Source organism: Pan paniscus, chromosome 17, assembly GCF_029289425.2.
Source record: "Pan paniscus chromosome 17, NHGRI_mPanPan1-v2.0_pri, whole genome shotgun sequence".
Taxonomy (NCBI): Eukaryota; Metazoa; Chordata; class Mammalia; order Primates; family Hominidae; genus Pan; species Pan paniscus.
Genome location: NC_073266.2, coordinates 53,527,347 through 53,553,434, shown reverse-complemented (window position 1 = coordinate 53,553,434; position 26,088 = coordinate 53,527,347). Strand labels below are relative to the sequence as shown.

The 26,088-nt window shown below is 39.4% G+C and overlaps 1 protein-coding gene across 5 annotated transcripts in view; it reads right to left on the bottom strand.

Moving 5' to 3' along the window:
• The window catches only part of ELP2 (elongator acetyltransferase complex subunit 2), a 48,578-nt gene that overhangs the window by 20,499 nt on the left and 1,991 nt on the right, over positions 1-26,088 (bottom strand). For 4 of the 5 annotated variants that reach the window (XR_609164.6, XM_003830220.7, XM_063597248.1 and 1 more), the window contains exons 2-13: positions 24,097-24,175; positions 21,049-21,119; positions 18,997-19,153; positions 18,555-18,632; positions 16,226-16,290; positions 15,077-15,143; positions 14,462-14,602; positions 12,413-12,508; positions 11,398-11,498; positions 11,065-11,196; positions 2,428-2,577; positions 773-961 (exon numbers count right to left, since the gene is read on the bottom strand). Coding sequence is in view for 4 of the 5 variants with exons in the window: in XM_003830220.7 (XP_003830268.1) it covers positions 773-961; positions 2,428-2,577; positions 11,065-11,196; positions 11,398-11,498; positions 12,413-12,508; positions 14,462-14,602; positions 15,077-15,143; positions 16,226-16,290; positions 18,555-18,632; positions 18,997-19,153; positions 21,049-21,119; positions 24,097-24,175 (1,326 nt within the window). In the remaining variant the exon portion in view is untranslated. Of the gene's footprint in view, positions 1-772; positions 962-2,427; positions 2,578-11,064; positions 11,197-11,397; positions 11,499-12,412; positions 12,509-14,461; positions 14,603-15,076; positions 15,144-16,225; positions 16,291-17,813; positions 18,009-18,554; positions 18,633-18,996; positions 19,154-21,048; positions 21,120-24,096; positions 24,176-26,088 lie in introns of all 5 variants that reach the window. The other variant, XM_034943476.3, reaches the window with a different exon arrangement.

Here is a 26,088-nt window from a genome sequence, read left to right as displayed (position 1 = left end):
TTGATCTCTCTCTCTTCCCTTTGCTCTCTCCCTCTCTCTCCCCTTCTTTTTGCCTATCAAAAGAGTACTTATCCTTTTTGAGCTCAGAACCAAATTCGTGACTCAACTCTAAGTGAAGGACTGTATAATATGCACTTCTGTGTAACCTATCTTCCTACTTAATTTTCCTTCTTTCAAAATTACTTCATAATTTTTATAATCCATGTACTTTTATAAGTAGCTCAAATCTTTCTTAGAAGGGCGTATAAACATAAAAAAGAAAGTTACCCTTACAAAACCCAAATCAAGTCCCATTAAACATGTTCTCGTTATTCCAATACAATGACCTCTTCCTTCTATGAAATTTACTTTAGTACCAGAAGATTTAGCAATTAACTGGTCTCATCTAATAACTGCAGATACATTAGTTCCATTGCCCCCTACCTCTACCCCTACCATACAGCTAGATGGTAATCTCCTTGAAAATAGTATCCATCTTTTATTTTGTTCTATTCTAGGTACCTAACACAGTGATAAAACATCGTATTCATGTCTCAATTGAACACTAATGCAGCTTTGTAGTATTTTGAGCTCATTTGCTACACAAAATTTCTAGTTTTAGTATTTAAATCATTACACCCCACAGTGCACAAAAACTTTGTCACATCTTACATTAAGAAACAATATTACTTTCTTTCTACCCATATATTCCATTTAAAGCCTGAGGCAAAAATCTTTTTAAATTTAAAATGAAGTGACTAGATTTAGGTAAAATATTTAGAGAAATACTCACATTACAGAGCACATGATTCAGTGATTGTCCTGTAATGGCACAAAAATTTTCCACAAAATTCCGAGGTGCAGAAAAAACCCGAAGAACTTTTTCATCTGCTCCAGATACAAACTGAAACCGATTAATCATTGCCAAACATTTCAGGTCATACCCATGTATCTGAGGCCTTGCAATTTCATGCCAAGTCACCTGGGTAAAACGGGATAAACAAAAATGATCATTCAAAAGCTGAATTTTCAATAAGCAAATTATTAGATGAAAATTATTTACTATACAATGGAAATATAACCATGGGGCAAATATTCATCCATGAATAAACCACAACTGGGCAGTATTGGTAAAAATTACCAAGAGCCACAGAAAAATCACTCAAAATCATTTGACTTGTTTTTCAGTTGACTATAGATGCTGTTCCCAATGTTCTCAACTCTATTTATTTGAATCTACCACGTGTTACTCAAGCAGTAGTGTTAGTGGCAAACTTTACTAGCTCTTACGGACTGACCCACAGTCAGTTCCGTGAATTTCTATCAGAAACTGAAGCAGAGGATCCTGATTTTCTCTACCACATAGCAGTTCAAAGTTTACCAGTAGTGAAGTTTTACAACTGTTTGAGCTCAGGGCCAACACTTAGCAATTAACTGGTCTTATCTAATAATTACAGAAACATTAGTTCCACTGCCCCCTACCTATAGCCCTACCCTACAGCTAGATGGTAAACTCCTTGAAAACAGGATCTATCTTTTACATTTTATTTTATTCTAGGTGCCTAACACAGTGAAAATTTCCTTAAACAAAAACTGCCCTCACTACTATTATCTAATACTATATGACTTCAGGCTTTTATTGTACACTTGATAATGCTTCCTAATGAATTAAACCTAAAATTACAAGACATAACGAAACTAGGCAACAGAGCAAGACCCTGTCTCTACAAAAAATCTAAAAATTAGCTGGGCATGGTGGCTCACACCTGTAGTCTTAGTTACTTGGGAGCCTGAGGCAGGAGGATCACTTGAGGCCAGGAGTTCAAGGCCAGCCTGAGCAACATAGCAAGATCCTGTCTCTACAAAAAACAAAAAATAAAATGTCCAACTGTTTTCCAGAGTGGCTGTATCATTCTGCATCCCCAATAGCAATGTATGAAAGTTCCAGTTGCTCTGCATCCTTACTAGCACTTGTTAATATATTTTTTACTTTAGCTATTCAAGAGGGTGTGTGGTGGTATCTCATCATGGTTCTAATTTGCATTTTCCTAATGGCTAGCGTGGCTGCCCTACTTTTCTTGTGTTCATGGATGTTTTCTTTTAAACACATTAGTAAAACAAGAAGAGGCCGGCTGCAGTGGCTCATGCCTATAACCCAGCACACTTTGGGAGGCGGGGGGGGGGGGGGCGGTGCATCACCTGAGGTCAGGAGTTCGAGACCAGTCTGGCCAACATGGTGAAACCCCATCTCTACTAAAAATACAAAAAGAAGATGGGTGTGGTGGTGGGCACCTATAATCCCAGCTACTCGGGAGGCTGAGACAGGAGAATCGCTTGAACCTGGGTGGCGGAGGCTGCAGTGAGCTGAGATCGTGCCATTGCACTTCAGCCTGGGTGATGTGAAACTCTGTCCCAAGAAAAAATAAATAAATAAATAAGACATTTTACCTGTGATTGGTCTTTTCTCTTCCATGGAGCAAAAAGTCTAGTTGTCTGATCAGTACCAACAGTGATAATAAATTCTCCTTCTGGATCCCAGACTAGGTCTTGGACACCATCAAAGTGTCCTGAAATGACAATCTCTGGAGTCCACTCTCTCTGCAATGGAAGTGCTCATATCACATATCAAAATACTCAAAGACTACCACCAAAGTAAAGCACTCACGTCTGATAACAGAGAAGACTAAAGCCCTCTGGCAAGGTGAAAAGCTAAGTATACAAGATCGGATCACAGAATAATAGGATCCATTTTCCAATCAATCATATAAGAGCTTAAGCATTCAAATATGTGTCGTATCCTTTAAATCAGTAACTGTGGGAAATTTCCCTCCATTCATCATTTATTGAGCAGCCAGATACTACTTAACCTTTCTGTGTCTCAATTATAGAATAAAACAGTTATAACAGCACCTACCTTCTAGGGTTATTATGAGGATTAAATGAGTTACTTTTGTAAAGTACACAGGACAATTCTAGTATACACTAGGTTCTATGTATTTATTAAACTAAATAAAAATTGTATAAAATGTAAAAATATTGTGTAAAACGAGTCAGTGGGTTCTGCATGTGGACCTGATGGCTTTATTAAGTAAAAAGAGTTACAGATGTAGAGGACAGACAACTGAATCAAACCTAGTTGGTTCACCTACTAAGAAGCCTGCAACAACAACCATATAAACAAATAATGACAACAAAATATAGAAAATGTCATATGCCTGGTCCACAGAGCACCTTTTTGAACAACCTCAAGTGGGACTAAAACTTAACCTTTAGAGGAAAATTAAATGTGTATAAATAGCTAATAGGTCATTCAAAACCTAGTCTGATGGATAAGTCTGTGACTAAACTATATTATGTCTGGTCAAAAAAAAAAAAAAAAAGCCTGTGACAAAAAATGTTACTCCCTCTGTGAACAAAAACTGATCCTAAAGTTAGCACTAATGGGAGTTTACAAAAAGTTTTGAGCAATGGACAGCACTTTTGGACTAACAACAGTTTCCCACAGTAACAGTCCTGAAGGGCAGTGTTTGGCTTTTAAAAAATCGTCCTTGACTGTAACAATGTAGTGGGGGAGGCTACAAGTTGATGTGTGGGGGTAGAGGGACGTGGAAACTCTGTACCTTCAGATCAATTTTGCTGTTAACCTAACTGCTCTATAAAAAAAAAAAAAGTCTATATAAAAAACAAGTCACTTTCAATACCATAAACCAATAAATGTTAAGTGTTTCCCTGAGTTCTGTGAGTCACCCCAAATTAACTGAACCTAAAGAGGGGGTCGAGGGAATCCTAACTTGAAGCTGGTCAGTCAGAAGTTCCTGAGGCCTGGACTGTGACTGCTGGGGTAGGGGCAGTCTTGGGGACTGAGCCCTCAACCTCTGGGATCTGACACTATCTCTGGGTAGAGAGTGTTGGAACTGAATTAGAGAACACCCAGCTGGTGTCTGCTGCTTGGTGTCGGGGAAGAAACCCCCACACATTTGCTCACAGAAGTTAATGATTGCTGTGGTGTAAGAGAGAGAGTTTTCCCTACATACTTAATGTTAGTGAAGCAGGATTTGCTGGAAAGGCCCTGACTCACAGAATCGTGTGGTTTGGGAAGAAAAAGGATAAAAGGGTGGGGAATGAGAAATCTTTGAGCATGTGCTCACCAATGGTATGAAGCTGCAGCTGTGTTGAGATCAGTTACTAAAGGTTAAAGTTACCAGTGGAATTTACGGATAGATCCAACTCCAAGAGTTGGTTCATTGGATACATAAGGAAATGCAAACTAAAAAGAAAAAAGTGAAATATTCAATCCAAAATTCAATCCCTTGGTCACTGTTATCTATAATGGCTAAAATGAAAGTACAAGAGGGTGCTGGATAAGGACTTGAGGCTGGACCCAGCTCAAAATGTGAGTGCGAGCTCAGGCCACCAGCCTCAAAGTCACCCACAAAGCAGAGAATTATGCAGGGACAACAGAAAATATTTCTAAGTCCTGTGGTTACCAAGAAGGTAGTCAATGTGGGGGAAGGGCAAAACCAAGTAACTACTGAAACCAAAGGGTGTAGTGTGAAGGAATTGTTCCATCTTATAGACTGGTATCATCAGTTTCCTGGGGAACCTTTGCTAAAGTGGACTATGAAAGTGATTAATTTAGGGGCAGTATCTTTGGTTTTAAATGCTACAGAGTGGAAGAGCATGTTTGGGTTGACGCAGGACCCACAGCTCACTAGTGAACAATCGTGGATGGGGATATATAATCCAGACACATGGAAGATTATTCCTGAGGGAACGGCCAGCCAGGTGGACTGGATAAATACCACTGTAAGGTCTGTTTACCCCCAAAAATGGGGACTGCCTAACATCATCTATAAATGCCAAGTGTAACACCCCAGATGGGGCAGCTAATATGCTTTGTATGCAAGCCTTGTGAGACTGGCTATGTGATGACAGGGATATTCACCTGCTGAATATGCCTGTTACCCAGATCACAGTAAATGCTATGGTTAAGGGGGTTCCTTCTACATGGGCACCCCATGTGATGGTACTCCTGCAGAATCAATAAACCGTTCAAGAAGCCTTATTAAACTTGCTGTCTCAGCTTCTCATGAGTCTTACAGATGCTAATAAAAACATTAGGTTGACAAGAAAACAGGAAAGGTAAAAGGGAGAGATTCAAAGGCAGGGTGGAAATCTTTAGATGGTTATTAAGAAACAAAGAATAAAATGGAAACTGATGGTGTTAAAACAAAGATCTTTGTTTTTTTTTTTTTGAGATAGGGTCTCACTCTGTCACCCAGGTTAGAGTGCAGTGATGCAATCACGGCTAACTGCAGCCTCACCCTCCCTCCCAGGCCCAAGTGATCTTCCCACCTCAGCCTCTGAGTAGCTGAAAAAAAACCATTAAAAAACCAGAACTGGCTGGGCATGGTGGCTCAGGCCTGTAATCCCAGCACTTTGGGAGGCTGAGGAAGGTGGGTCACTTGCGGTCAGGAGTTTGAGACCAGCCTAGCCAACATGGTGAAACTCCGTCTCTCCTAAAAATACAAAAAAAAAAAATTAGCCGGGCATGGTGGTGGGTGCATGTAATCCCAGCTACTCAGGAGGCTGAGACAGGAGAATCAATTGAACCAGGGAGGTGAGAGTGCAGTGAGCCAAGATCACGCCATTGCACTCCAGCCTGGGCAACAAGAGCGAAACTCCACCTCAAAAAAAAAAAAAAAAAAAAACCAGAACAGAAGATACTAAATGGATCTGGATGCCCAACCATCATTTCTTCAGCCCAAAGAATTAACCATGCCTGGCTAATTTTTGTCTTTTTTGTAGAGATGGGGTTTTGCCATGTTGCCCAGGCTTGTCTCAAACTCCTGGGCTCAAGAGATCCATCCATCCACCTCAGCTTTCCTAAGTGTTAGGATTCCAGGTGTGAGCCGCCATGCCTGGCCTAAAACAAAGTAGTAATACAACACTATCAAAGGCTGGGTGGACCAAAGGGAGTCCCTCCTGGTCTCCCAACATTAAAGGATGCCAAACCAGTTTACTGCACTTCTCCCAGTTTGGAGAAATGGTAAAAGCTGGAAGGCAGGGCAGGTCAGGGTGGCTCACGCCTATAATCTCAGCACTTTGGGAGGCAGAAGTGGCTAGACTGCTTGAGCCCAGGTGTCTGAGACCAGCCTGGGCAACATGGTGAAACCCCGTCTCTACAAAAAATACAAAAATTAGCCGGGCATGGCGGTGCCTGCCTGTAGTCTCAGCTACTTGGGAGGTGGAGGTGGGAGGATCGATTGAGCCCAGGAGGTCAAGACTGCAGTCAGCCATGACTGCACAACTGTACCCCAGCCTGAGCAACAGAGTGAGACACTGTCTCAAAAAAAGAGAAAAAAAAAAAAAAAAGCTGGAAGGCAGAGACTACAGTGAAAAATCTGATCTGGCCTGGGGCAATAGGGGGGGAAACTACTGACAAAAGGGCTGGAGTCCTTTGGCTCAACCCTTGGCAGCAAGGGACCCAAAGCTTTTTGTACAAGAAAGGGTAAAATGGTCTGGGGGTGAAGTTCCTGAAAACAGAACATAAAAATCTAAGGGTTAATAGGATTATGAAAGTTGGTATATTTGAACACACTTCATATGAAGTGGTTGCATCTCTTTTACCTGATTGTATCATGGGGCTGAACATTGTGTCTGATTGGGGAATGTTTCCCCTACCTGGTACTGTAAAACAGAAAGTATGTAAATCTGACCTTCAAGCAATATTAACTGGATATGCTAAATGGGAACCAGCAGAATTGCCTGAACCACACAATGCAGGGTAGAAGCTAGAGTGCTGGGAAGGATAAATTCTCCATTTCATCACCCTCTGTGAAACAGCTCCTCGAGCTTATGGCTAAAGCCTCTGAGTAGCTCCCAGCAACAACTACTGGGGTTTGGACTAGAGTATTTCCACTTGAGCGGCATTTACTGTCTTGCTATGAAACATTAGCTGAAGCTATCCCTATGACACCTGAAACACCCATACTGTCTCCAGTGATGTCAGAGAAACATTCTAATGGGGATGGCAGTGTCCAGAAGAGTTCCATAATAAAACGGAAATGCTTTATACTACCTGGAGAATGGAAGGAGGAGATACCCTTGAGCAAGGAGTTTCTTTTCCCCTAGAACTGACACTGGAACTGTGTGAAAAACTGCTGGATTCTGCGGTGTCAGATGAACAGCTCTCAAGAGCTGCTTGGTTAGTAGATGGCAATTCCAAGGCACATAATGCCAGAAAGAACTGCTCTGTTTGTCAGCAACAGAGACTGCTGATGGCTACAGGGCACAGACTCTGGTGGGAAGGCCCTGAACATGGCTGGCAAGTAAGACTGATGCTAGTAGCCCTGGGGAGCTATAAATGGGTCTTGACAGGAACTGAAACTGACTGTGTAGTAGGTTTTGCTTATCAAATGAAAGATGAAAATGCTCAACATGCCATAAAAAAACCAGAACAGAAGATATTAAATAGATCTGGATGGCCGACCATCATTTCTTCAGACCAAAGATACACTGTACAGCTCATAATGTCCAACAATGGGCAGAGATATCTCCTCCTTAGAGTCACAGTTTGACAGAGAAGTAGAAATGGACGATTGAAACATCGGTTGTCTAAAATAAGGGGAAATAAAAGCATGAAGGGCTGGCTTACACACCTTCATGAGTGTGTACTCACACTCAACATGAGTGGAACTTGAGTGTCCCTGCTAGATTTTTTGTTTTTCTTGTTGATATGGGGAAGGGGGTTGGGGAGGATGCTGGTATGACTATGCGGTTCTTACCAAGGGAGGAATACACTGGTAAAATGATTATATTTTTTTTCTTTCTTCCCCAAATCACCTCAAAAAAAATTTTTTTTTAATTTATTTTTTCTCCTCTACCTGATGCAGTGGTCCAGGACCAGGCCTGCAACAACAAGTACTGGAACAGCAGGGATGATTTCTAAGCCAAAAAAAAACAAAAAACAAAAAACAAAAAACCCTGCAACTATGTTTCTAAGTCTTGTATCAAAATTCCTAAGGCATGACGGGAATAGGTTGTACGGTTGTACCTTCACCCCATCTAGCAAAATTAGGGCTAATGGTGAAAACAGCTACATTGCCTGGTGGTAAAAATAGCTCACTAGTTCTGCACCTACCTAACCTTATCCTGTCTGAACGTAGTAGACTGAGGAGCTACTTGCTTGACTTGTATTACTGCCAGCAATCTAGATCAACACAATGGCAATTCTAATGTGCCTTTCAAAGATGAAAAGCTTTGGGTATTAATGGAGAGAAGGAGAAATAGCAGCTGAGAGTAAAGAAATGAATAAATGGGTCATTGAGGAAAATTCAATATCACATTAACAACTCATAAGAGTCTCAAGAGCAAGAGATGACATTGTCTCTTAGCTTAATTATCCCAGATGCCTGAAAAAGTGAAGTTGTATATAATATTGACTGAGGCTACTCCTTCTGAAACCTGACAAGATTGAAGGAAATCTGCAAACCTGAGTGGCCTCAGCCTGGGAGACATTCATACAGTATGATGGACTGGACTAATTATTGACTGTGTGTGCATACACATTTTTTTTTTGAGACAGGGTCTTGGTCTATCACCCAGGCTGGAATGCAGTGGCGTAACCATGGCTCACTGCAGCCTCAACTTCCCAGGCTCACACAATCCTCCTGCGTCAGCCTCCCAAGTAGCTGCGACCACAGGCGCCTGCAACGATACCCAGGGCTGTAAGCCCATGGCTAATTTTTAAAATTATTGGTATAGACAGGGTCTCCCTATGTTGCCCAGGCTGGCCTCAAGCTCCTGGGCTCAAATAATCCTCCCGCCTTGGCCTCCCAAAGTGCTGGGATTACCAGCATGAGCCATCACACCCAGCCTATATTTTTTGATGTAAAGGATCCCTGGCCTGAGGGATCCATGGCCTGAGGTGTTAAGTACACTGGTTTTCTCTGACAAAAGTTCCTGGCTCAAAACTCCCATAGCCCTTGTTACAGTCTTCACCTACAAAATTGGGTATATCAGGCTTCAGGGTCAGGCCTCTAATCTTCCCCACCTGTTTGACTGTGTGTCTTAAACCCAACCAGCTGGGCGCAGTGGGTCACACCTGTAATCCCAGCACTCTGGGAGGCCGAGGTGGGCGGATCACGAGGTGCTAAAACCATGAAGCCCCGTCTCTACTAAAAATACAAAAAATTAGCCAGGTGTGGTGGCAGGCACCTGTAGTCCCAGCTACTCAGGAGGCTGAGGCAGGAGAATGGTGTGAACTCGGGAGGCGGAGCTTGCAGTGAGCCGAGATAGCGCCACTGCACTCCAGCCTGGGTGACAGAGTGAGACTCCATCTCAAAAAAAAAAAAAAAAAAACCCGACCATGAGAGGGTTCCACCCTGGGGGAAAAAATGCTGACATCATGAAGCTGCCATAAAAACCAAAGAGGACACAGTTCAGGGAGCTTCGGAGCTTCCGAATAGCTAAGCACATGGAGGTTCCTGGAGGGCGGCACAGCCAGGGAGGGCATGGAAGCTTGGCACCCCTTCTCCCATACCTCACCCTACACGTCTCTGCTTCTGTTTCCTTTGCAATATACTTTATAAAAAAACAGTAAGTGTTAATAAAAAACACAACAATAATAATAAAATAAAATACACTTACATAGCATCCAGTATGTGCCAGGCCTTGTTTTGCATATCATATAAATGTTAACTCATTTAAGCCTCATAAAAACCCTGCCAGTAGACCAGGTGCGGTGGCTCACGCCTGTAATCCCAGCACTTTGGGAGGCTGAGGCGGGGTGGGGGGGGGGGGGGGATCACCTGAGGTCAGGAGTTCGAAACCAGGCTGGCCAACATGGTGAAACCCCGTCTCTACTAAAAATACAAAATTAGCCAGACATGGTGGTAGGCACCTGTAATCCCAGCTACTCAGGAGGCTGAGGCAGAAGAATCACTTGAACCCGGAAGGTGGAGGTTGCAGTGAGCCGAGATCACACCACTGCACTCCAACCTGGGCCAAAAGAGCAAAACTCGGTCTCAAAACAAACAAACAAACAAACAAAACTGTCAGTAGGTAATATTAACAATCCACATGCCAAATGCAGTGGCTCACACCTGTAATCCCAGCACTTTGGGAGACTGAGGCGGGAGGATCACTTGAAGCCAGGAGTTCAGGACTAGGCAGGGCTGAACAAAGCAAGACCCTGTGTCTATAAAAAAAATTTTAGATATTAGCTGGGTGTGGTGATGTGCACCTGTAGTCCCAGCTACTCAGGAAGTTGAAGCGTGAGGATGGCTTAACCCCAGGAGAATGAGGTTGCAGTGAGCTATGATCACACCTGGATGACAGAGTGAGATCCTGTTAAAAGAAAAAAAAAAAAAACCAAAAAACTACCCATGTTTTACAAATGAGGAACCTGAGACAGGGATTAACTAATGTCCTCAAGGACACATAGCTAGTAAGTGAACCCAGGCTGTCTAGCTCCAAGGGCCTGTGCTCTTGGCCACTCCGTTCTTGCTATCTAATTTTCCCAAGCTAGAAGCAGATTAGAAGCAAATCAGATTACAAAGTAAGAGAAGGAATGCTGTAGAGAGACAGTTACATGACTAAAGGGAGAAGACTACCTCTTTTTTTTTTTGGAGACAGGGTCTTATTCTTTCACCAAGGCTGTTCTCAAACTCCTAGCTTCAAGCAATCCTCCATCTCAGCCTTTCAAGTTGCTGAGACGAGCCACCATGCCCAGGTGTTGAACGTCAGTCACAATAAATGACTGACATTCATTCAATAATAGGGATCTAGCAGTCCAACAAGATATCCAATTATGTTAACTTTTTAAGAAGACAGGAAAGCTACACATTTCAGAAAAATTATCATTAAAAAATTCTATAGCTTAAAGGAATACAGTGCACTTATGTAGCAAATTTACCTACATGCAAATTTCAATACCTTAACAATGTCTACAGAAAAAAGTTATGTCACTTGAACTTCAAGTGCCTCTACTATGTTTCTGTAGAGTGTTATAAGCAAAATACTATTTACCTAGAATGTACTCTATTTGATTAGAAATGCTTTATTTAAACACTCTTTTCTTACTGGGTTAACTGTATTCTGTTTCCAAAGGTGCAACGCTCCGTGGAAAGCATGAGCAATGATCATGGAGCCATCTTCATTGAACTGGCAATCATAAAATCCCAAAGTATTCCCACCTACTTCACCTACTCGAACCTGTACAATAACAGACAGAAAACAATTCTTAATCAATAGTCTATATTTCTCACAACAGAAATCGCTGATTCCAGAGACTGTTAAATTCCCACTATTTTAATGTACACAGTGAAAATTTGCAGGTCTATCAATATACACTTGGGATTTAAATACAGAGTTCAAAACTTAATTTTCTGTTCCTTAAATATCCAACATTTTTACCTGTTCTAGCCAAACTCCTGACTCTTCATCTGGAGCCCAGAGAATCATGGTTTTATCCATGGAAGCAGATAATAATCTCATTGGCTGCTGTAGGACACCATCTAAAAAATAAAACCTAATCCCTTTAGGTGATCAACAATCATCATGTTTGTAGATTACCAGAAAAAAACAACAAACAACATGGGTACTGCAAGGATGTTCACTGCACATTATTTGTAATAGCAAAAAATTGCAAACACCACAAATGTCTACCATTAGAAGAAGAGATAAATGGGTTGTGGTATATTCAGACAATAGACTACTACCGTGCAATAAAAACAAATAACTAGAGCTTCACAAATCAATGTGGATACAGCTCCAAAACACGGTAAGCTAAAAAGGCAAGCTGTAATATCTATAATTCCAATTTTTTTTGTTTTTTAAATTACAGCAAACATAGCATAATGTAAGGAAGAGGTGAATGGTAGTTTGCCTAAGAATTAATTATTACTGTTATTGCCTTGGGGAAGAGGCCAGGGAAGAATGTGAGGCTATGCCTTACCTAGCTATACACCCAGCACCAGCCTGAACATGCACAGAACTGTCACTCTATAAATGGAGATAAATGGCAAAAGAAAGAAGGAGTAACAGTCTTACTTTCTCATAAATAATGTATTTCAGTGGTACCAACTTTGTTATTACTGAGGGTAAAGGATCCAGTGAAGTTGGCTTGAAAGTCAGTTTTTCTTCAATCCCATAATAATCAAGTGGAAACTTTTAAGATAAAAAGTTACTGGGGGTGTGGTAGTTTCAGCATCATGGCAGGAATTAACACTTTTCCCACTTAGGAGTTCAATGTTCAATGGAATTGAGTGTCCAGCAGACCAGGAATGTAGTATTATACTTTGTCAACTTGAAAATGTCATGTATTTGAGATTTCTAATCACAGTAAAAAAATTCTCCACTTGATTTGGTCAGCTTACTGTGCCATAAGATTTAACTGGAGTAAGGGATATGTGTATGGTTTTCTTCCTACCTTTGTAAAACACAGGTTGCCAGTGAACTGCATTTACCCAGTTTTCATGACCGGCTAGCACTGTCTCCAGAGTAACAGCAAATGCTATTTTAACACCTATAACAAAAGCAATGAAGGTATTATTTCCTCAAAGCTCTTCTAAAAAGAATATTTCCATAACCAAGACAGTTGGGCAATTATGTAAAAAAAAAAAAAATTAGGACAAAATATGATAGTTGGGATTCAAAAAAAGAACATGAATTCTAAATTTCTTTAACCTCAACTGCTGTTCAAAATTATAGGAGAAAAAGTTATAAATTTTTCCTTATATTCTGTTCTAGCTGGTCATAAATAAATATGAAGGAATATCTTATATTTTTACAATTTTCTGAGACAGCTACTGTTAAACTACAATGAGGAAGGAAAAACAGTCATGCCAGCCTCTTTATTATCCTCACTCATTATAAGAATATAATAGCCTAAAATACTGATATGGTTTGGCTCTGTGTCCTCACCTAAATCTCATCTTGAATTGTAATTCCCCTAAGTCCCACCTGTCAAGGGAAGGATCTGATGGGAGATGCCCTGTGAAGAAGGTGTCTGCTTCCCCTTCTGCTATTAATTTAAGTTTCCTGAGGCCTCCTCAGCTTTGCAGAACTGTGAGTCAACTAAACCTCTTTCTCTTACAAATTACCCAGTCTTGGGAAGTTCTTTATAGAAGCGTAAGAATGGACAAATACAAATCCCATTTTTTAAAAGGATAAATGCAGAAATAAAGATAATGAAATCAGTATTTTGACCTTTCAAATAACATAATGAAAATAGAAAAAAATTCATATTTGGGTATAGCTACTCCTAATATGCTGGTTATATCATTTTTTCGTTCTCCCCATAAAACTGTTACCAAAATCTCAACTCTGATGGACTTCACCACCAAGAATAGTAACAAAAAACAGAATACACCTAGGTGAACAATGTTCACTGAACTACCTTTATAACTGTCACATCCAAAAATATCTCTTTCAAATACAACATCCCAACAGGATCTACCATCCAGGGATACTGTTCTAAGGCTAGACAATAGGAAAATCAGAATTAAATATACTACTCAAATGGTGAGATTTAGCTTGTCTTTTATCATAGGCCAATAAAATGTGTAAGTAATTCACATTATTCCTTTAGGTCTTCCTATGCTAAAACTGCAAATTTAGTAATATTTTACAAATTACTTTAATGAGAAGCACTAAACATTATTCTCAGCAATTTTAAAAATCTTACTAATATGGTTTAGAAGAAAAATATTTCACATATGAAAAATGACTCATTCTCACATAAAAATAGGAAAATACAAAGTATCAGGCCAAGCATGGTGGCCCACACCTGTAATCCCAACACTTTAGGATACCAAGGTGGAAGGATCATTTGAGGCCAGTAGTTGAAAAACAGCCTGGACAACATAGCAAGACCCTATCTTTACAAAAAATTTTAAAAATTAGCTGGGTGTGATGGCGTACTCCTAGCTACTCAGGAAGCTAAGCCACTTGAGCCAAGGAGTTCAAGGCTGCAGTGAGCTGTGATTATGCCACTGCACTCCAACCTGGGTAAGAAGTCTCAAAAAAAAAAAAAAAAAAAAAAAAAAAGGCCAGGCACGGTGGCTCACACCTGTAATCCCAGCACTTTGGGAGGCCGAGGCGGGCAGATCACCTGAGGTCAGGAGTTTGAGACCAGCCTGGCTAACATGGTGAAACCCCATTTCTACTAAAAATACAAAAAAATTAGCCAGGCGTGGTGGTGCGTGCCTGTAATCCCAGCTACTTGGAAGGCTGAGGCAGGAGAATCACTTGAACCTGGGAGACGGAGGTTGCAGTGAGCCAAGCTCACGCCACTGCACTCCAGCCGAGGTGAAGAAGCAAAACTCTGTCTCAAAAAAAAAAGAAAGAAAAAAGAAATTTCAGGTAGGAATCTGACACTTGTGAAAAACTATCCTTCACATAGGTGGGTGGTGAAAAAAAAATCAACCAACTAGGAGACCTAAGTATCGTTATATTGGATATTTTCATTATTACTCACTTTCATTTTCTATGGTAAAAGTATTTTCTTTCAGTCTTATGTTATCGTCATCCTGAGTTTCTAAAGATGTTGACTTTATATACAGCTTCCATATTCTTATCAGGCAATCTTGTGAACAGCTTGCTAGGAAAAGATCTCTACCTAATTAAAAAATAAGTTGTATTAATTTTAAAACATTATATTGTGAAGTTTATGTATAAGACTTTTTTGTCTATAATATATATATTTCCAGATTTTCCAGAAAAAAACAATACTTTGTTTCCTTACCCTCCAATTCATTTGATCTATATTCATTTTTAATAACATTGACAAATATGCATACAATGCTAATACATGTTTACAACATGTAGTATATAGTCTACTAAGTTCTACAAAGAACTTTTCAAGAAGGTCTGCATGTGAACAAGACAGCTAATGTCATCTGATAAATACCTATTTATTTAATCATCTACCACCCAACTAACAGAAGAGATAAGCATCCTCCTTTCTAACTGGGACAACAGAAAAACATAACATGCAAAGAAAACTTAAAAATTAAAACAAAAAAGGCTGCTTTCTTGGAAGTAACACATATTTGTTCCCATTGTATGTGCATTAGCAAAATTTCATACTGACCAAAGGCTGCCCATTCCACTCCTCTAATCCAATCCTCATGTCCACAGAGAGAAAGCACTTTCTGAAACTAGTAAGATAAAAATCATTGGGCTTGATGTAAGAATTTAACATCTTCATGTATACCAGTGACATCATTTGGTCTCAGACAGTCCTACTGCATTGCTCTTTTACTGAGAACACTATTTGATTAGACAAGAAAAAGCATTCCTTTGGGAATGAAAAACCCATCACGTAATATCTAAATCACTAACTGGAGCACCTCTGAGTAGATAATATAATATTTGTAATCTCAAATATTTTAAATGTTTAAGATATAAAATGATACATACTATAGATATAATATAGAAAAAAAGGTGGGTTGGGCAGTGGCTCACACCTATAATCCTAATACCTTGCGAGGCTGAGGAGGTGGGACTATCACTTGAGGCCAGGAGACTGAGACCAGCCTGGGCAATAAAGTGAGACCCTGTGTCTACAAAAAATTTAAAAAGTAGCCAGGCATGGTGATACACGCCTGTGGTCTCAACTACACAGGAGGCTGAGGCAGGAGGATTGCTTGACCCCAGGAAGTCAAGACTACAGTGACGCATGTTCTCACCACTGCACCAGCCTAGGAGACAGAACAAGACTCTGTCTCAAAAAAAAAAAAAAAAAAAAAGTTGAATAGCTGGACTTTCACAACCATTTTTAACCTTCTTATAGAATGCAAAGAAATGAGTATCCTATTAAATAAATGAGTTTAGAGTTAACCAACCCCTTTCTAAATTTCTCTCCTTTAGTTTAACCACTCAAAATCTAAGTAAAGCTCAGAAGGGCAAATAAACACTACTAGGAATGCTTCACTGTAGGTATGTTATATCTCGTTTAAATCTTTAAGAGAAAAACAACTACCACAGCATCTTCCATCTCTCCTCCCCCACCTAATGACCTGTTTCCCCCTAACAACTCTGAGCCTGATGGTCAAGGCAGCGGTTACTTGGTGTTCAGAGTAGACAACCATCTTAACAGAGGACTGTCAAAAAAAGATTCTATTGGATTATTTTGGTTTAGATTAGAACATTCCCTAAAATTCTATAATCTGGATATAGTCTATATTGAGATATAACTAAGCAGAATATAATTCCAGCCTCTTAATATAAACATTATTACCTGATCATTTTGTTGAGCAAATATGTGAATTCTGCAATCATCATCACCACATGCTAATATTGGTACTGGGGGGAAGAAAAAACAGGCTTCACTGTGAGTTCTCTATTCCACCACGTTATGATTATCAACTGTACTGGATTGTAAGCTCTAAGTAAAGAATCCTGACTTCAATTTCCCACACCACTACACGAATAATTGAAAATGCTCAATAAATGTCTGCAGGAATACAATGAACACTCTAAAACGTTCTATTCAGTGGTTACTTGGTAAATATAATGACTATTAAATAAGAATCCAGTCCTTCTCTCCATTCTATGACATTTATGATAGAAGTGAAAAATAAGCTCAAGAGCAACTAGAGAGCATTTTCACCATGTCAGCCCAAAGACCAAGATGAAAAGTTGTTAAGACAACTAAATAATGAACAGCTACTATGAGCCCTACCAACATGGCTAATGCACACAGATTTAAGGGTATGTTTGTTAATTTGAGGACTTTATGTTTTGTTTGAAAACCTTATGTTTTATTTTGTTTAAAACAAAATAAAAGGCTGGGTGTGGTGGCTCATGCCTGTAATCCTAGGGCGTTATCCTTTGGGAGGCTGAGGTGGGCAGATCACCTGAGGTCAGGAATTTGAGACCAGCCTCGCCAACATGACAAAACCCTGTCTCTACTAAAAATACAAAAATTATCTGGGCGTGGTGGCATATACCTGTAATCCCAGTTACTCAGGAGGCTGAAGCAGGAAAATCACTTAAACCCAGGAGGCAGAGATTGTAGTGAGCTGAGATTGCACCACTGCACTCCAGCCTGGGCGACGGAGCGAGACTCCAACCCCCAAAATAAAAATAAAAATAAATAAAAGAGCATATAATTAAGCATGTGGCTAAAAAGCTATACAAGGCAATTAGCCAGGCATGGTGGCATGTGCTTGGAGTCCCAGCTACTCAGGAGGCTGAGGTGAACTGTGATGGTGCCACTGCACTCCAGCCTGGGCAACAGAATGAGACCCTGTGTCAAAAAAATAAAATAAAAAATTTACAAAGCTACGCAAGGGGATCCAGACGCAGTGGCTCACATCTGTGATCCCAGCACTTTGGGAGGCTGAGACAGGAGAACCACTTGAAGCCAGGAGTCCAAGACCAGCCTGGGCAACATAAACAGACCTTGTCTCTACAAGAATAAAACAATTAGCTGGGCGTGGTGGAGCATGCTTGTAGTCCTAGCCACTTGGCTGAGGTGGGAAAATCACCTGAGCCCAGGAGTTTGAGGCTGCAGTGAGCTATGATCACCACTGCGCTCCAGCCTGAGTGACAGAATGAGACTTTGTCTCTAAAAAATAAATAAATAAATTTTAAATTTTAAAATTTTAAAAAGCTATGAAAGATGTGACTGTAAAATTATTTTAATAAGATAAAAAATCATTAATAATTTGCATTACCAAAGGGCAGCCCTGATGACTCTGCTAGATAAGAGACTTTTTCTAAGGACATGCCTTGCCACCAATGTGTTTTTCAAAGATTTTCTTACGTTAGATCAACTACAGAAAAAAGAAAAATAAAAACAATAAAAACAAAACTCCAGTCACTTGGCCTGAATGCAGATGGAAGAAATGAAATTCTGTTATGATGCCAGAATGTGTGCAGCTTCTCCTTCCACAGAGCCTTGCACAGAATGGAAGCATAACATGAAACCATAGAGTCGCAGCTCCTGCTACAGAGAGTGAGAGAGGCTGGTGGCTTCCAGGCCTTGCCTGTTTCCACCTGGCCAGTCTTCCAGGTAACTGTGGAGGCAAAGAGGCTGACTCACTCACACTGGCTATTATCTTTGTAGAAGATACTCAAAGATAAATACAGATGGGTTTCACAGCAAAAGGGAAATTTTTCTGTTTGCAGATTTTAAGTGGTCTTGGGCAAAATGACATTATGCAGGATGTGAAGGGGCTATCATTTTGAGAGAAATGCTCATATGCCATCTTCATTCAACACTTTTTCAACTTACCCCAGACCTTCACCTTCTAAAGAATTAGATTCTTTCCTCAAATTAGATCTATATACATCCACAGTATATTTGATAACAGTATCAATCTTGGGTACACAGTAAGTCATTTAAATTATCAATAGCTATCAAAATCCTAATAAGCCCCCCTTAACTTTATGTTCTATACTCAGATCATTTGAATATTATAAGAAAAGTATGTTATTCACATCTTGTTTCATAGAAACATTCAGATACAAAATTAAGACCCAATACATTTCTTTTAGGTTCTAATCATATGACAGTATGCAAATATACTGCCCTTTTAACATATACTTAACAGGATACTCACCATCAGTATTTGGCAAAAAAGACAAGCAGAGAGCCAAAGCAAATCCATTTCCAAAGTTTAAAGTCTGAAGGCACATTACTAAGAAATAATAAAAAACACAATGAACAACTACCTCAGAGCTTATCCAACTAGACAGGTTGGATAGCATCATCACAGCCCCAGGTAGCAGAAGGGAGATGAGAGAAGTCAATCCTGAGCCCCCACTGACCATGTGAAGTTAAATGGCCACATTTTAATGATGTTACAGACAGCAAAATGACTTAAATGAAAAAGTCTTGGTATAGAGAATTTTAAATAAGTGCAAAAGAAAAATTTAGATTAGAATTATAGTATTTTTAAAGTTGCTCCGAAGTTGTAAAGAATTATATATATGCTCTTCTACTCGTCATTCATTTGTTAAATATTATTTCGTTTGTCTGGATTATCATGTCTCCAAACCTACCTTCTGGACCCTTTTTAGACCAGAGTCGAACAGCAGAATCTGCAGCTGCAGAAACGATCAGTGTACATAATGCAGGATCTGATGTCCTCCTCTGGTAAATAGCATGCACCGCATAAACAGGTCCTTCATGGCCTTGAAGATGGACTGCTTTTAAAAGCTGAATCAGAAAGAATGACAGAAGCATTGTGAAAAAAAAGGATTTTTTAACCTTTATTTAATTGGATAAATGTGCCAATAAAATGGCTGAGCCAGAAATAGGTCCTCTAAGTTGAAAAGAATTTTTCAAGAAGTCTGTCTGACCATGTTAACAACACACAAAATGTGCATGCCCTGTGACACAGCAATCTCATATCTAGGAATCTACTCTGAGGAGACAATAGGTATTCTGAAGAATATAGGTCAACTTTGTGGAATGTTCCTCTTTTTGGATTAGTGTGATTTTCATTATGAAGAGATTCAGAATATACATTTTGACCGCATTACTACATAAGCACATCCCATCAGGAGGCACATCATTTCAGTTTGTCCAGGTTTTAGTGAAGCTAAACTTCATATTTAGTAGAAGTATTGTCTGCCAGGTTTTTTCACCGTGATGTTAATTTTTTTTTTTTTTTTTTTTGGTGATAATATGAGTATACTTTGGGATTGAATAAACATTCTATTCCTCATCAAACTTTTACTAAGTACTTTTAGCATCCACTCATGATACTTGCCTAAATCAAGTAGGGCTGCAAAACAGAAAAATAGCAAAGAGAAGTGGGAAATCCCATTTGCTTATCAAATCTATCTGCTTGCCATCAAGATTATTCCCTCTGGCATCCCTTCTACTGACGTTTTGGGTTTATCTTTTTTTAAGTTTCAAATGTGTGACATTCCACCACTTCTTTTAAAAGGTAACTTCTATAAACTGTCTGCTGAAACAGTGGTATTCCTTAAATGTCTCCTCAGTTGTTTTTCCAATTATAATACTTAAAACAGAATTCTGCCACTAAAGAAGATGCGCATGATACTCATGTATAAGGGTCTGTACACTAACTTTCTTTAGAATCATTAGCCTTTGACTTCTTGGAAAAAACACTTAAGCCAGGTGCAGTGGTGTGTGCCAGCAGTCCCAGTTACTTGGGAGGCTGAGGTAGGAGTATCACCTGAGTCCAGGAGTCCTTGGCTATAGTGCAGCATCATCTTACCTATGAACAGCCACTGCACCCCAGCCTGGGCAACACAGCCAGATCTCACCTCAAAAAGGTTTAAAAAATCCTTGGATACAATAGAATCTCTATTATGCATAATTATACACACATAACTAGAGACGGGGAATGACATTCACCAGAAAGTTAACTCTGCTCAGATTTTGCATAGGTTTTTCCTTCTTTATACTTTTTGTATTTATAACCTTTTTTTTTTTTAACAAGTCTGTCATTACCCCCTGAAAAAACTAAATCTATTGAAAATACTCATTTCACATCTTTAAGCACAGTTATAGCTCAATCAGAGAATTTTTAAAAACATAACATGACAGAAGTGTGGGGTAGCACTGAGAAGAGTCTTGTAAATCTATATTCGTATGCCAAAAGCATTGAAAACAGATCAGCCCAAGTAAGAATAGTTTGAAAATTATTCCAAAATGACAGGAAATTCACAGAGACAGTTAACAGCATACAAATATGGGAGTAGAAATCAGAGCAAAGGGTACAGGGCCTGTGTAGTATAAAAGATACAGCATTTGTGTTGCTGATGAGCAAGATTAACTTCATAAAAGAACAACATAGTTGAAGAAAAAAATTTTAAATAAAAGTATATATAAAAGTCATTTCTGAGACCAGCCTGGGCAATAAAGTAAGACCCCATCTCTACAAAAACAAACAAACAAACAAACAAACAGAAATCAGCCAGGCATGGTGTCAGGCACCTGTAGTCCCAGCTACTTAGGAGGCTGAGGTGAGCCACAATCGCACCACTGCACGTCAGCCTGGGTGACAGAGTGAAACTCTATCTCTTAAAAAACAAACGAACAAAAAAAGTCATTTCTTGATTATAAACATGTCTACTCACCTGATTATCCTCTATTTCCCAGTGAATCACTTGATTATCAGATCCTCCAGAAACTAATTCAGTAGAAGGGGCTGAAAAAAATTATATCTCAGTAAATATCTTTATTCATTTTTTCTGCAATTTTTAAAAATTTCCAAGCTACACCAAAAAACAATACCCCTGTACCCTCTACCTAGATTCACAAACTGGTAACATTTTGCCATATTTGCTTAATATCTCACTCTTCCTCTATATACATACACACACACTTTTTAGGAGGCAAACTACTTAAAAATAAGTGGCAGACACTGTGATCTCTGATCCTCAAAGACCATATATCTCTTAAGGACAAAAACGTTCTCCTATATTACCTCAATACAACTATCACATTAAAAAATTCTAACATTGGTAAGCATTATTATATAATATACAGTCCATATTAAAATGTCCCAATTCTCTCAGTAATGCCTTTTAAAACTTTTTTTGTTTGGGATTCAGAATCTAAGGAAATACACTGAACATTTGGATATCAAATCTTTTTAGTCTCCTTTAATCTAGAATAGTTTTCTAGTCCCCCTCATTTTTGTGACAATGACAGTACCCAGCAGTTGTTCTGCAGAATGTCCCTCAATCTGTTTGATTGTTTCCTCATGATTAGATGCAGGCTAAACACTCTTGGCAGGAACATTATATGAAACATTGTAGTCAGGTGCTACTACCAAGAATATGACTTATTGTTGAAATTAGAGACACACTTCAAAATAGATCTTTTAAATACTTGCAACTTCTCAGTGATAACAGAAGAAAAAGTAGTACCAAAAAAGGGGCAAATAACCTAATTTGGGTTTGGATTTTCTTTTTATTTGTTTCAGGGAAGCAGCTGGACTAAAGAGCATTAGATTTGAACTCAGAAGGCCCAAGTTCATGTCCTAACTCTGCTGCCAGCCAACTGTGATCATGGGCTTCAACTTCATGTGTCGCAGCAATTGAGCCACTTAACTATATGATTTTAAGAATGTCTATACATAAAAGTAATGTTAAAATTCAGACATATTAAAAATACAAAATGATATTAAAATTTTATATATCACCGATAAAGGGTTGGAAAGGCTATCTGCATTATCTGGCAGTTCAATGAAAGGAAATCAATCATAATAGTTATAGATTACAGTAATACACAAGCAATCCATTTTATGTAACCTCACTTTTAAACAGAAGATAAAACATACAAGCCTAAATTAACATTTTATAACAAACTCCTATACTGAAAGTCAGTCTTTGATGTTATCTGGTGGCAATTAATATAATTGCAATTATGTTTTATTATCCATACTAACAGGCATCCCTTGTACCATTTAATGATTTTTATCGACCTAACATGTGACTAATCCTACAGAAGCAAATAAGTAGCTTATTAAAATTTTTTTAAACATCATTTATAAAATCATAGCAAAGTCTTAATAATTCAGAAAATTTTGCATTTGTGCCTGGCTCAAAATGCCCTCAAATGAGTGTGTAATGAAAAATAAAACTAATTCAGAACCCATATCAAAACTACAGTAGATATATTTAAGATAACTAAAGAAATATCATAGGATTTTGGGAGCACCATCTAAAGGCAACCAATATTTTAACTGAAAATTCTGGAGTCAGAATCTTAGAGATGGAAGAGACCTGGAGATAATCTTGTCCAGAAATTTTCATAACTTTTGGTCTTAGAATTCCTTTACAGTCTTACAATTTTTGAGGACCCCAAAAAGCTTTTGATTATATGAACCATATGTACCAATATTAACCACATTAGAAATTAAAACTGAGAAACATGAAAAATATGTGTTTAACCATTTACTTAAAAATAACAATGGGTTCTATGATGTGTGAACATATATAACATTTTGATGGGGAAAAACCCCAACGGTTTCCAAAACAAAAACTTAATGAAAGAGAGGAACTATTTTACATTCCTACAAATCTCTTTAACATATGATTTTATTAGAATATAGCTGGATTTTCATATCTGCTTCTGTATTTAATCTGCTGCAGTATCATACACCATGTGGCTGCTGGAAAACACTGTACATTCATGACAATGAGAATGAATACTGTGAATAACTTCTTGATATCATTATGAAAATAATTTGATCTCATAGGTCTTACAAACCTCTAAGACACCCTTGATCTAGTCCAATCTCTTACTTCTCAGATGTTATTAAGGTGCAAACTAGGGTCAATAGAGATGCAATGTCTTGCCTAAAAAAGCAATAGCTGGCCGGGTACAGTAGCTAATCCTGTAATCCCAGCACTTTGGGAGGCTAAAGAGGGAAGACTGCTTGAGGTTAGGAGTACGAGACAAGCCTGGGCTACAGAGCAAGGCAGGAGAATGGTGTGAACCTGGGAGGCGGAGCTCGCAGTGAGCCGAGATCGTGCCACTGCACTCCAGCCTGGGTGACAAAGCGAGACTCCGTCTCAAAAAAAAAAAAAACAAAAACAAACCCTAAAAAACTAGAAAGGCTTGGTGCCACACACTTGTTGTCCCAGCTATTGCAGAGAACTCTGATGGAGCCGCTGCATTCCAGCTTGGGCAACAAGTGAGAGAGCCTGTCTCTTAAAAAAATAAACATTCTAGTCTCCAACTAGTTGGCAAAAAAAAAAAAAAAAATTTAAATAAGTAAATAAAAGAAAAAAGAATAAAAAGAAAAAGCAATAGCTTGTTTATGGCAGAAACAGACCAAGAAACCAAGTCTCTAAAACACAGCCTCAGTCTAGGCCCTGCTTACAAGTTCTTTTAATAAAAGTTATAGGCAACTGGGGAGGTGGGACAGGATCCTGCCAAAGTCTAGGGCTGCACTACCCTCATCCTAAGCACTGCTGCATAATCCAAGCTTCAACTGCTACGAAGTAAAAATACAGTTCAGATATTTCACTGGGAATACCATTTTTCTTGTTTCTCCAATTGCATAACATCATATAAGGTAATGCTAAATTAAGAGAAGTGATGAGAAAAAAATGGCTAACCTTATTTTATCAGAAAGCAATTGAGATCAACTTTAAAATCTGGTTAATACTTACAGCCATCCTGTTTACAAATCCACTGTATGCAATTGACTCGGGCGGTGTGACCATTCAAGTTGGTAACAACAACCCTTTTCTTTAGAGAAGAAAATACAGTTAGTAAACTGGAATTTATCCTACAGAAAAATTAATAAATAAGTAAAAACAGATTTCAGTGTTTTCGATGCTAGTAAAAAGATCAGGTTTACATCAAACAGATTTGCCTTCTTCAATCTATAAACTTTTAACCATGGCTTAAGTTATCCATTCCTCTAAATCAGTCCTGCCTTTCTTGAGACTCCACATTCCCAGCATCCCGTCCTCCCATTACACTGAGCTCTCGCGTCTGCATCCACCCACCTGCTTCTGCTCACTCTCCTACAGTGCCCACATCCTTCTCACCTAGGCAGCCTGTCCTGACACACCAAACTAGACAAGCAGCTGCTTCCTTGTGGAAGTAGGCCTACTATGCTTGCACCAATCTGAGGGTTTCTCTGACCAAAAGAAAAAAAAAAAAAAGCCCTCCAATAGAAGAATCTGTGATTAATGGGTACAAGCACAGTTCACTTTGCATGCCAATGGCCAATGAGACGGTGGGTTTTTCAGACCCAGTGGCACAATGTCACAAGGCCACAACTACTAAGGTCCTCACACATCAGATTCCTGCAGGGCCTATTGCCAGGTTCTCCACAGATCCTCAACAGACTGCTTTCACCAACCTCACCCCACACTTGGAGCTCTCATACTTCACACACCATTAAAGATTTTAACTGTGACTACTGCACCTTCCTCTTTACAGCCCCTTTCTCTATCTGTTGTCAACGGCAATGGCTTTGTATCTGCTTATATGCCAACTAGAATTCTCATGGCTAAGAAAAAGGAAGAGGCAAATGTGCATAAACTAATATATTTCACATATAGGTTATTTGAGGCTGGAAAACAATTTACTGTACTTCACTGTCTCTCCCACTAGACTGAGAATTCCTTGGTGGCCACGTGTTATCACTCATTACCTTGTGTCATCATCACTCAGCCCAGGGCTAGCCCACAGATGGTCGTGGAAGATTTGCTGAATGAGCATCATTCCCAAAACTTTATTTTAGCATTTGAAATGCTTTTATTCCCATATTTACTTAAAAGCCCAATCGAGGCCAGGTGTGGTGGCTCATGCCTTTAATCCCAGCACTTCAGGAGGCCAGGAGTTCGAGACCAGCCTGGCCAATGTGGTAAAACCTGTCTCTACTAAAAACACAAAAATTGGCCAGGTGTGGGGGTGCACACCTGTAATCCCTGCTACTAAGGGAGGCTGAGGCACAAGAATCACTTGATTTTGGGAGGTGGAGGTTGCAGGTTGCACTGAGCAGTTACTGTCACTACACTCCAAAAAAAAAAAAAAAAAAAAAAGCCCGACCAGCAAATATTTAACAGGACAAAGTACTTTTTAGGCTCAACACTTCTTTGTCAATATGCTAAAATTCACTAGCTCAGCCACCAGGTTATCATTTAAAATCTGATGGAATACATGGAAACAAATCCATTCAACTGCTGCAAAAAGATGGGATTCTACAGCTGAATCAGAATTTCATTTCAGTGTGTTAAGTACATCAAAGCATGAGTATAATCATCTTAAAAGCAGATCTTGTCCTGTGATATAGGGGCAAGTTTGTCCTTGCAGACTTTACCAAGCTGCTTCCTCTGCCGTAAACATCTCAGGACCGTGGGTTGACTGGCAAAGAGTGTGCCTTGCTAATTTTACGACGGAGTTGATTTTAAAAGGGTGTCACCCTGGCTCTCCCGGGCTCCTGCTTCCCTGACAACTCCACCCCTATGGCCGCCCCTCTTAGGGTCCTCCCAGTGCCCAGCCATGGCGGAACGGTGCCGCAATGCCGCAAGGCTCCGCGCTCACGGCTCTGGATGAGGAGACGCTGTGGGAGATGATGGAGAGCCTGCTGTGGTCTCTCCCATTCTACGGTCGGTCCTTGCCTCATGGTCCCTTTAAAGTTTACCCTT